The 12616-nt window shown below is 34.5% G+C and overlaps 1 protein-coding gene across 1 annotated transcript; it reads left to right on the top strand.

Annotated features, from left to right (window-relative positions):
* The first annotated feature begins 2353 nt into the window (after positions 1 to 2353).
* On the top strand, positions 2354 to 10711 carry LOC141297461 (endoplasmic reticulum-Golgi intermediate compartment protein 2). The gene is made up of 13 exons (XM_073827893.1): positions 2354 to 2459; positions 3384 to 3492; positions 3588 to 3634; positions 3727 to 3794; positions 3874 to 3914; positions 4476 to 4577; positions 4737 to 4832; positions 4942 to 4997; positions 5198 to 5299; positions 5500 to 5597; positions 5690 to 5852; positions 6072 to 6151; positions 10631 to 10711. Exons 1-13 carry the CDS (start codon positions 2354 to 2356, stop codon positions 10709 to 10711), a joined length of 1149 nt encoding a protein of 382 aa, XP_073683994.1.
* Positions 10712 to 12616: the final 1905 nt, after the last annotated feature.

Below are 12616 nucleotides of genomic sequence, written 5' to 3' on the forward strand. Positions count from 1 at the left end.
AAAACTGAAGTTAAAGTCCCTGTACTAACTATAAAATTCACTGTATTGAATTTAATAATGACCGTATTGATTCCGAAAAAACCCAATGCATTTTACACGTGGCTTGCTAGGTTAATCGACAGACCACGCTTATTATTCGCGTTTACTTTGTATATTCGCTTCATTATGTTACATTTGTTGTGTAAGACTTAATACGTTTGTATAAATGCAAGTACGTAACAACTTTACCGAATATATTATTGCGGAGATGAAGGATGTTCCTCGCTTTGACAGGGGAAGGTCACCACGCGGTAAAACAAGGCACTCAATGCGCATGCGCAATTGAACGACCTCTCTGCCTGGGACCTAAGGTCTTCACGTGACTGGGTACCTTTTTTCCTATTTTTTTACATTTTTAGGCTACTATTATGTACAGTGAATGCTGTGAAATATATTTCGTCAGATACTCGAAGGAACGTTTTTTTCATTTGTAAATATTAAAAACCTGCACAGAATATGTAAATGTTACACGAGAAGAAAGTTACAGTAGGCTATATAGATTGAGATAAAAGATTAATAAAAACATCCATATGGTAAATTAAAATACAATTTAAACTGAATGTTCAAGATAAAATAAGCAATGTGTATAATTTGTAAAATTTACATTAGATGTAAATAAAAAATTGGACAAAGATTGAAGGCTGAAAAAAACATGTTTTATGTTTATGATTCAATATATTGACAATTAAGAACTGTACAAAAAAATCTTTTTTCTCTGACCACCTACATTTGTAAATGCAATAATTATCCATCATAAATATTGTCATAATATTTTTTCAGCTGCTTAAATCAAAATTAGTTTCAAACTTTCTCTGAACTTAAACTTTTTCATAGAGGCCATCAATTGGCCATATTGGCGGCACTGAACGTAAACAATTCCACTGAACTGAACAGAATTTGCATATTTTGATCATTATTTCTGCTGAAAATGGCCAGTTATTATCATGTTTTGGGCTGTACTAATCGGCCAGACTGGGAAAAAACATTTGAAGTGCTATAGACTGTCAAAAGTTATAACAAATCAAGGAAAAGAGTCCAAAAAAAAACTGTCTGAGCATTTGTGGTTTGCCAAATTGAACCATTTTCAGAGCAAGAATCTTGACAACATTCGTGTTTGTTCTTATCATTTCCAGTCAGGTAGGCTAATAACTTAATTAAAACTGCTTGTATGTATCTTTACCACCTATTAACTTTAGTTTGTCAAAATATTGCTCCCTTCTCTATGTGATTTAGCAGCTTCCACATGTTTTTTTTTTTCTTCTTCTTTTTTTTCTGTGGTTTAGACAGCATAAATTAGTAGAACAATGTATTTAGTAGTACATTAACCATGCTGTTGTTTACATCAGAGTATCTCCAATATGGCCACGCATCTAGTTAACTGACTAAACTGTGATATAAGTGCAAACTCTCTATAGGTAAACATATGTACATTTCTTTAGTCTGTTTCTTTATTTTGACTGAAGCCTTATTGCAAAATGATATTGCCACTTTTCAGAGAGTTCTGGGCGAAGCATCTGCATATTCTACTATCGTTTTAGTTCTGTCAGTCACATTTTGTTTTAAGGAAACATGTGATGTGTTTTGCTTAACCGGAAAAACCACCTCTATCACAACGTGGCAGTGGTTGGAAAACAGCGTACTTGAATGGCAGTAAATAGATGCTCCCATTTGGAAGTGTTCAAGACTTTGTTTTAAAGGTGTTTAGAAAGAGGTAAGACAAAGATTTAATCTACATTTGCATCAGTCCTGTTGTGGTTTAATGTCAGTTTGCTTTTTAGAGTTGGTTGTGCAGAAATAAACGTTAACAGCACAATTATCTGAGGAAGAATGGTCTTATTTAGCATTTAGCTTGGGTTTAGCAGTTATGTAAAAGACAAGCACTACAAGTATTTAATATAACTAGTGTTTAAAACATTCTGCACAGGTATACCAAACAGAAAAAAAAACAGACTAGTGGAAATAAAGTTTATTTTATAGATTGTGTCTATAGATTTCAGTTACATAAATCTTTAAAAGTAAAATGAGGTTTTTTTTACATTATGCCATGAGCTATAAATCTCTTCAATAGAACTTAAGACACACCAAACATTCCAGTTGCATTTGTTTATTCAGAAGGTTTTTGCGGAGGGATCTAACATATTAAAAGAAACTTGTAATACAAAATACTATGTACTGTCATTAGTGAACTGGGGAAGTACATGTTTACCTGTGGTGTCCTGCATTAAGGTGACACAGATGGCATTGGCCATGTGATTTTATTCAAAAATAAATTCATGTTTTTGCATGTACAGAACTGAGATAAATCCACTAAACAATGAGAAGGCTAAGCAGAAGAAATACTCTCAACTTAGTGAAAGAACTAGACGCCTTTCCTAAAGTTCCAGAGAACTATGTTGAAACATCAGCTTTTGGAGGCACAGGTGAATTTTTACATTTGCTGTCTAAATATACAGTTTTATGCAAAAGTTATGCAAATCCCTTGCAAAATCTGTGAAAATGTTAATAATTTGAACAAGATAAGTGAGCTCATACAAAAGACATGTTATTTTTTATTAAGTACTGTCCTGAGTAAGAAATTTTACATAAAAGATGTTTAGTCCACAAGACAAAAAAAAATTTGCCCTGCAAAAGTTTGTGGTTCTTAATACTGTGTGTGGTTACCTGGATAATCTATTTTTTCTTTATTTGTGATGGTTGTTAATGAGTCCCTTGTTTGTTCTGAACAGTTAAACTGAGCACTGTTCTTCAGAAAAAGAGCACTGTTCTTCAGGTCCTGCAGATTCTTCAGTTTTCCAGCATCTTTTGCATATTTGAACCCTTTCCGGCAGTGACTATGGTTTTGAGATCCATCTTTGCACACTGAGGACAATTGACTCAAACACAAGTATTTTAAAAAAATCAAACATTCACTGATACTCCAGAAGGAAACACGATGCACTAAGAGCTGGGGGGTCAAAACTTTTGAACAAGATGAAGATGTCCAAATTTTTCTTCTGAGTATAATTTTTGTCCATTATTACTTCCCTTCAGAAGTAACACAAGATACCTGCATGTTTTCCAGAAGACAAATTAAATACAATTTACCTTTATCTTGAAATTCCAAAAATTTTCACCCCCCAGCTCTTAATGAATTGTGTTTGCTTCTAGAGCATCAGTGAATGTTTGAACATTTTTTAATAAAAGAAAAAAAAATTACATGCATTTTGTACTTCTTTTATTTTGTTAAAATTATTCACATTTCCACAGATTCTGCAAGGGGTTCCCAAACTTTTGCATAAAACTGTAATACAGATGTTAGCTACAGTACATGTTATTGATTAAGTCCTTTTGGTTCTCTTCCCTAGTGTCGCTGGTTGTATTCATCCTAATGGCACTTCTGACTATCTCAGAGTTTATTGTATACCAGGACTCATGGATAAAATATGAATACGAAGTAGACACTGATTTTACCAGGTATGTATATTTGCAGTGCTTACAGTTGCATATTTATTGAGATTTTGTCAAATACATTTTAAAAGATCATTTCTGTTGTTTTTGGTCGTTGTCAGTAAATTGAAGATAAAAGTTGACATCACAGTTGCAATGCAATGCAAAAGTAAGTAAATCTGTCATACATTAGAATTGTCTTCAACATGATTTATGTCAAACTGTATTAGTTATTCAGAATTAACCCTTATTTTTGTCTAGGGGTGGGTGCAGATGTGTTGGACATTTCTGGCACTGTCGTTGCATCGAAGGAACTTAAATATGATCCTGTAAGTAACTATATTTCACTAGATTTCACTAGACATCTTATCATAACCAGCAGCAACTGTTTTATTATTTTTCTTTCAGGTTAGCTTTGAGCCCTCTCCACAGAAAAAAATGTGGTATCAGTATGTATGACATCTTTGCCGGTTATTACTTTAATGCACTATTGTTGGATACTAAAATAAAATCCAACAAGAGTCCAGACAAGATACAGTCAAACCAAAAATTATTTAGACACCAGATATAATTTTTTATATATATTTTTTTACTAGTGGGTGCAGACACTATAGTTCATTTATGTAAGTGAGGATAGCAAAATAAAGTACATTGTGACACATTATACACACAAATTCTTCATACAGTGGACTACCAGTAAAATTAATCAAATGTAGGACCCAAAATTTGATTTGACATTTTGACCTGACCATGTTTTGTTACATACCTTTCTATCAAAGTTATCTGACATTATTAAGTTTAATTTGTTCTGAAAATTTGAAGGTGTCTAAATAAATGTTGGTTTGACTGTAATTCATTTGTGATTATCAAGATGAATTTGTTTTGACACTGTTTAACTCTTGTCATATTTTATTACCATTTTCTAAACTATAGCGAATAAACAATAAATAATTTTTGGTTTGACTGTATGTATGCAATTATAATCTTCATCTATGATTCTTGTCTTTAAGGATTTTACATCAGATTCAAAACAGACTGAATGAAGAGCGTTCAATTCAAAATGTACTCTTCAAATCGGCGCCGAAAGGATACTTTTCTGACCCAGTTCCTCAGTAAATCTATTTAAATTATTATTATTATAATAATGCTGTTCCATCATTATGTACAGTACATGACAAAACGAGCTATGCTTTTTCTCTTCCAAACAATTAATCCAATGGTTATTCATGAAGTGAATAATTAATTGAACAGTTTGTTTTTTCTTTGTGCAGAAATGATTCTGCATCCGATTCCCAAAGTGCATGTAGAATTCATGGACACATCTATGTCGATAAAGTGGCAGGGAATTTCCATATCATATTAGGCAAGTAAGTATACACTTTTTTTTTTTTTTTCCCCAGCTATGGAAATACAGGTGGATTCTAGCTGTTATAAAGATGACTCCGAAGAATTTACATGTCGATTCTGTGCTCATAGAACAATTGATACGGTCAGAGGTCATGCCCATTTTGTTCCATTAATCAAAAATGAAGGTAAGTTTAACTAATTTTAATTAAATTGCATAAAACATTTGCTTTTAAAGACATATTTCATTACCTTAATTTGACATGTAATTCTTTAGATATCCATTAGATGAAGAACACTTACTTTGCAATTCACATGTAAATTCTGTTCTTCTCTATTGTTTTGTAATTCAAATCCTTATATTCAGTTATCACTCTCATTTCCGCAGCTGCTTTTAACTTCTCACATCGAATTGATTGTTTATCTTTTGGAAACGATGTCCCTGGACACATCAATCCTCTTGATGGCACGGAAAAAATCACATTAGAGCGTATGTCTTTTTTAATATACATTTTAACGTTTTTCAAACATAATTCACAGCAGAATATGCAATCTATATTAGATTGCTTATAAATTATGCAAAAAAGCAGATACGTTTAAATGTAGAACGAGTGCCAGTTTCTACATGCAATATACTTACTAACATTTTGATTGTAAGACTGTTCTCTTAATCTTTTTTTTTCCCCCTAGAAAATATGCTGTTTCAGTACTTTATCACAGTTGTGCCCACCAAGCTGCACACATCAGGTGTTTCAGTGGACATGCACCAGTTTTCTGTTACAGAACAAGTAGGTTTTTGAGTATTTGTCCTCTGTGTATGCTTTTTTACATGTGTCTAAATGTGTGTGTGTTGCTGATGTTCATGTTGCCTGTGATATAGGAGCGGGTTGTAAGCAAGGAGAAAAGCGGTCATGGTATGACAGGGATCTTTATTAAATATAAACTGAGTCCATTAATGGTGAGAGTGAGAGAGGAGCATATGCCAATCTTTATGTTTCTTGTAAGACTGTGTGGCATCGTTGGAGGAATCTTTTCAACTTCAGGTAACTTCCATGTGTTATAACTTAAAAAATAGGCTATAAAAGTAAATCAATTTTATGTTGTTTTAGTCATTTCAAATATTGTTAAACATTATCAAGGCTATAAAATGCATTATCTGAGTGTTTTAGCATGCAATAACTTTTGTGAACAATAGGTGTAGCATGGCAAATCATGGCCAAAACCGATTCATAGGCTTTTCTGGTATGTGCTTCTTGACACAGGTCTGCTCCACAAATTGATTGGGTATTTAGTTGACGTTATCTGCTGTCGCATTAGATTTGGTCCAGATCAATCCAAAGAGGTGAGTTAGTGCTAAGTCACAATGCATGCATTACTTTTGGAAAAAATAAGACGAAGTATTAATACTGTGCTGATTTACTAATTGAGTTTTGTGTTGTTGTTTTTTCAAGGTTCTCACTGATTAGGACCACCTGGAACATTTACATGTATTTTTTTTTTTCTTTAGCAAAGACATTTATCTAAAGCAGCAAATGAGAAGCATAAATTAGTCCTGGACAGTAGACTGTAAACCAACACAGATTATTTTGTTTACAGCCGCAGTTACATATTACGGCAGTCGCAATGCTTCGTGGGATTGTAGTGTTTTTTTTTTTTTTTTTTTTTTTTTACAAATCTTTTTTAATGGTTTCAAATGTGTCTTTCAAATGTGTTTTGATTCACATAGTATCTTTTTGGTTTGTTTCATTGTTAATTACCCTTTACGGTATTTCTTCAATTCCTGATTGGAAAAATACTTCTGCGTTTCAGTGAATCTTCGGACTCTTTGTGGTGAGAAAAATAATCATTTCGATAGGCGGGACCGCTAACGGTTTTTTTCTCGTTTTTTTTTTTTTTTTTTTTTTTTTTTTGCAACGGTAACAAAGCTACATCAGCCATAATAATAATGCTTCCAAATCTTTACCAAATATAGCCTATACTCACGACTGTAAATATATAATGGTACAACTTACCTCTGCAAAGACAATGAAGAGAATGTGAAATTAACGTACGAGCTGGTAAGAATGCGCAATGAATTCTCTATGTGAATACGCCGTAGCAACGCGCTCTACGTAAATCGATGAGTCTGAAATTAATTTAGTCTCTAAATTAAGAATTTACCACACAGTAATTTCTGAAAAGTGAATAATTCAACATAATAATTTATTATTAATTGAAGTCTGATATAACATGAGTTTAGTTTTAGTGTAGGATTGATATCGTTATTACGGGCTGCTCAAAACCTACAGATTTAACAAACGTTTATATAATTGCAAATATTAAAACGATTGTTACAACTTTAAAAGAAATGTATATTTAAACTGTCGTATTTAGTATATTTAATATATAAATTATATAATTAAAATAATGTATTGTGTGTGTGTGTGTGTGTGTGTGTGTGTGTGTGTGTGTGTGTGTATAAGTGGGTTTATTAGCATGGTAAAAAGTATTTAAATGTGTACACAAATTATGTACTTAAATCATATATATATTTTTATACACAGTTTCTGATGCTGTTTGGTTTTCATGCCTGTTTTAGCTCTGTTGAATTTTTTTTTTTCCCCGGTACATTTTTTTATTTTAGTTTTGGCTTTGAAAAATGTTAATAAAATAATGTTACATATTTGGTTATTTTGTATTCTTTTCCTGAAATTGAACATTTCAGCTCTTTTAAAATCTATGATTAATGTTGATTAAAAATTGAAACTGAATGCTGAATGTCTGTCCAACTTACTGCTGTGATCTTTAAATATTTGAATTAACTGATTATAAATTGAAATCAACTCTTTACTGATTTCATAATCAACATTCTATAAGATATATACACCTTATGTCTATTCAACTTACCCGTATACACAAAACTGTGGCTGATCTTCTGCCAGGAACATCAGGCCAATCTGCTGCTGTCCAAGTGGTTTGTCTTCGTCTGGCATCTCAGCTGAGACCAGTCCACTATGGGAGACCCTACCAGTAGTTGTGAAGTACCAATGGCGTAGCTCTCAGCATCACTGATGCACACAAGCCCTCACAGCACGTCAAGCTGCAAACCATGTGAGGGACCCTAACCTACCCTAACCGAACCGTTAAAACCGACCGCAAATTGACAAACCACTCGTAACTAACAACCACGCATAACGCATAACCAACAACCATGTAGCACGCAAAACACTCAGAGGAGGCCAGCAACCGTGAAAAAAACCCGACAACCACACAGAAAGCCTTGTCAAAACCATGTGAACGGACAGAAAACCACTCAAAACATCCCAACAACAACGTAGCAAAGCACTGAAATCCAATCAGAAAATGTGTTGAAAACTATAAAATTGGAAATAAAACTTACTCCATAATCTATCAACTTACTCTATAACTATATACAATATTTACATACTTCAAGCTCCAGGTGACACTGTGATGACTCAGTGTCTGGGCTTCTTTCTTCTGGGCCCCCTAGGCAGGGGCTCTTTGCTGATGTCCACATCAATTCGAGGAGCGACGCTTCTGTTGTTGGTGGAGAAGCTTTCGCTGATCAGGATGCGTCCATCAGGCTGCTCTGTCTCCAGCAGTGAGGGGCAGCTGAGTTTCTCCCACAGACGCTGCTTGATGTTCAGTCCCAGCTCAAGGCTGTAGGGACGGCGTCGACCACTGCGTGTCTTCATCACGGGCTCAGCCACAGAGTGGTAAATGTCCTGGTAGCCCTGGACGCTGTGGCCGTGAATGAAGACAGGCTCTTCCTGACACAGAGGTGTTTCTGAAGAGACTGATGCTGCTGGACGGATGTCGGGAAGGACAGCAGCGTTCTTTATGTAGCGCTCTTCCAGACCACTGGGACTTTGAGCTTTCACAGAGATGCAGCTGTCAGAGTGGTCCAACCTGACAACAGCTGGCAGCTGTGAAAGCTCACATGAGCCTTGAATGGAAGAGACACCCTCTACTACGAATCCTCTTAGGTTTGTGGGAAGAGCCCTGGTTCTTCTTGAACGACGCAGCTTCATGCTAATGAATCAAGAGAAACTTCACAAACTCAACAAATTACTGAAACTCACCAAATTGTAGAGTTGTGAAGAGCTTGTAGCAGAGCTTGATCAGGATTCAAGGCTTCAGGAACAGTTGTTGATGTTCAAATATCAACTCAAGCTGCTGTACTGCCATAGAATGCTGAGATTCATTTGAATGTAAACAACACTTGATGCCATCAATAAGTCAATTAGAACAGCATGATCTCTACTAAATGTATTATATGCTGCTCTATTGCCATTATCATTCTCATTTACAGTTTTATATAGGCAGTCCTCATCTGTGTGTGTATATAGTCTTGTCAATTAAGGCCAGAATCAATATTATGTTAGTGGTTAATGAATGAGTGTGTTGAATGAATCTTTTAAGTGAATCCATCATTCTTGTACTGATTCATACGTTTGAGTATACTTCAAGTTCACTAAAGTCTCTTGCTTTTGAAGAGCACAGCAGCTGTGATGGCCTTTCCTCCACAGACTGACTAGCACAAGCTAGTAGTATTCAAGAGTGAAGGAGCATTGCATTGGTTGTGAATCTACTGAATGAATCTGTGTTTGTGTTGCAACTATATTTTTCAAGGCTCTCCCTGATCAGGACAGACTGGTACATTTATTTCAGTAACAGTACAGAAACAGTATGTGAAAAGAGTAAAAAACAGAAACCTCAGTATTTATAAAAGAGTAGGTGAGAAATCCCTGGATGGCTTACTGCTTCAGCCCAGATTGTGAAGTGCTCATTGATGGATATTTTGTATCCTAGCCTTCACAGGAGGCCATGGCGGGAGAGGATACTTCACAATCAAACGTGAGTATTAGAAACCTTACATTACATTGTTGAAAGACTGTAGAGTAAACTGCTGATTTGTTGAAGGTGTAAAGATGCTAAACAGTATATTTGTGATTTGGTTGTCTATTTTATTTGTCCATTAGTACTGTTGATAAATTGAGATCAATTTGTGTTGGATAAAAAGCAAGTTAACACATCAGCAACTACCTTAACATTTAAATGTAGTATTGACCTCATAAATCACAGAAGTAACCTGAATCTTGTCTGGATGTTACAGGGACAGGTGAGACACACTCAGGAGAGACTGATATTTGACATCTTTAAAAATCATCCACACAGACTGTTGGATCCCAAGATAATGTTTTGAAAATGTGAAATTAAAAAAGGTGTCTCATGCTTTAAGCTGAATCATCTGAATTAAACATGTGTCACACTAACATTTGGGTTAAAGAGGCGCTTGAGTGAACCTCCGCAATCACAAAATGACAATCAGCAGGTATGTTGGCGCATGGCTATCTGCCAGTTGTCTAGAGAGAGAAAGAGAAAGAGATAAAAAAACAGGTTTCCTAATTTTAGAAACATTGCCTGTTACTGGAAAGATATTTTTAACCCTTTACTGTCAGAGTTACTGTGGCCAATGAATTCCATTAAAGAAAATCATATTGGGCCAATAACAGAAAACTGATTGATGTCAAACAAAACTTGTTACACATGAGTAGCCATCATTTGTGACCCATGAGCCCATCTATGTTTGTCCTACACAAGAAGTACAAATTACACACAAAACATTATATTTTAATACTAATACTCTCTTTTTCCTCATGAGAGACAGAACTGACAACTGAAATAAATCATGAAGATGACAACAGTTTTCATTTCAGAATGAAAAAGAATGATTTTAATGGTTTAAGTAGTATGTTCCAAATAAATGCAAATTTGAAGATGCTAATCATACATTTTGTTTCACTGACTTGCACTAAAGCAAATTAAAATGAATAATGTTTTTACAATGACACTGCATTGCCCAGAGGAAAATGTATTTCTCAGTGGTTGCTCTTCTTGAGCTCAGAAGATTCAGAAGAAGTTGTGATTCTCACATTCTGTATCTCTTTGTAGTATCTCTTGGCTTACCCTGTATGTCACAAAATGTGCTCAAATTCAGTTTGTTTGTACAGTTTATAAGTTTTAATAATTAGCTGTATGTATATATTTTATACAAAGTGCAAGATGAAGGAAATCAGTGCCAGGGCAGAATGAAACACATTCCCATTTACAATAGTCAGTTTATCATTTTAAGATCTAGACGTTTTCCGCAAAACCACAAAGCCTTGAACACGTTTGTCTGGTTATTTCCACGAACAAGTGACAGATACAGTCAAAGGGCAGAGTTTCTTCCCTTTTGACTGTGTCTGTCATTTGTTTGTGAGCTTACATATAACCAGAAACTCCTCCTTTTACCAGCAAAACACTCTGGAAGAGACAAAAGGCCACTAGATTTCTTCTAAACTGCCATCATAACACACACACACACACACACAAACACAAACGGAATAACTTTTTACAGTGACACAAGGTAAGGCAGTAATATTATAGAAAATAGCTACTGATAATGATTCTGCTTGTGATGCTTATAACATGTAGAGAGATAATGCTGATACTGTTCATGGGAGAATTAGATTTAGAGTAAAAACATTAATGAACAAATAATGCAATATTATTGTATTTAGTATTGCTTTTTAATTGATCTTGTGCTGACAGTGCTTTTTTACAAAATCATAAATCACTGTTGTTTACATCTGTTTATCAGATAAGTAAAAAAGTAACTCAAACATTTCACTTCTATTTTAGAACTAAACAAAGCAACATCAGGATGGCCAACAAAAAGAAACCAAGTAAGTATAAAAATAATAGATAATAGATAAACAAAAAGACAACTGGAAAGCTAATTAAATTTCATCTACTTCATATTTTTCAATGAACCAGTAACCGCGGAGGAATTGCACTTTGGTTACCTCCTCAAGTCCCCACCTCCAGCAAACCTGACCAAAAGCACTGTACGTCTCATTACAATTCAAACCGAAACCGAAATATCTGCAGTCTGTCAAAGATAATTCTTTTGTTTGTGAAACTTATCAGTTTTATATATCTGTCACAGAAATGGAAGTATTATTTCTTTGTGCTCTCCAAGACGAGTGAAGACTCCTACCAGCTGACATATCATACAAACCACGAAAGGATAGACAAGGCTTTGCGAGTGATAGATGTTTCTAAGTAAGGAAAAGACTCTAAATCATAAATAAATAAATAAATAAATAAATAAAGTATTTGCAAGCTACAGTTAAAACATCTTTTTGTTTTAAAGAATCATCCTGTTCTTTGTTGGCCCTGAGAAACATCAGAAGTGGGACTGGATTCAGAAAAACTTCAAGTGTTCTCCATCCTCTGTGCTGTTCATGAAGGTGGAAGAAGACACAGGAAAACAATCCAGAGACTATTTCCTCATTGGAGAAAACAGGTTTGCCATTTGGACTATATCCATGAAATCAAAGTATTTAAGCAGTTGTTTAATCATTCTGTTTTTGCATATACTGGAAATATAATACTAGCAATCTTTTAGTTTATGCTTTGAATTTTTATTTTAACGCCCGATGAAGTTTTTCCAAAAAAGTGATGTTAAAGGTTTTCTGCTGTTTTCAGTGATGATGTGAATGGTTGGTTCAGTGCCTTATTTGAGGTATTGAAGACCCAGAAATCACGAAATACCCTTCAGGTAAATATTAAACTATGATAATAATTTGATTGTTAGTGATAGTTTATATGCATGTTGTGAAGATAAAGAGAGCTCAATCTTTACACGCATATAAACTTCAACTAACAGTCAAACGTCTGAACACACCTACTGTTTATATATTATTACCATTTCCTAAACAATAAATAACAAAAGGAAATATGTCACTTATGCAGTGGC

This window comes from Garra rufa, chromosome 22 (genome assembly GCF_049309525.1).
Source record: "Garra rufa chromosome 22, GarRuf1.0, whole genome shotgun sequence".
Classification (NCBI taxonomy): domain Eukaryota; kingdom Metazoa; phylum Chordata; class Actinopteri; order Cypriniformes; family Cyprinidae; genus Garra; species Garra rufa.

Bases quoted from the DNA above. Each gene is read 5' to 3' on its own strand.
- LOC141297461 (XM_073827893.1), top strand. From the start codon at position 2,354: ATGAGAAGGCTAAGCAGAAGAAATACTCTCAACTTAGTGAAAGAACTA. The intron at 3,915-4,475 runs GTATGTATGACA...CTTGTCTTTAAG, and splicing joins CAGAAAAAAATGTGGTATCA to GATTTTACATCAGATTCAAA. The intron at 4,998-5,197 runs GTAAGTTTAACT...TCATTTCCGCAG, and splicing joins TCCATTAATCAAAAATGAAG to CTGCTTTTAACTTCTCACAT.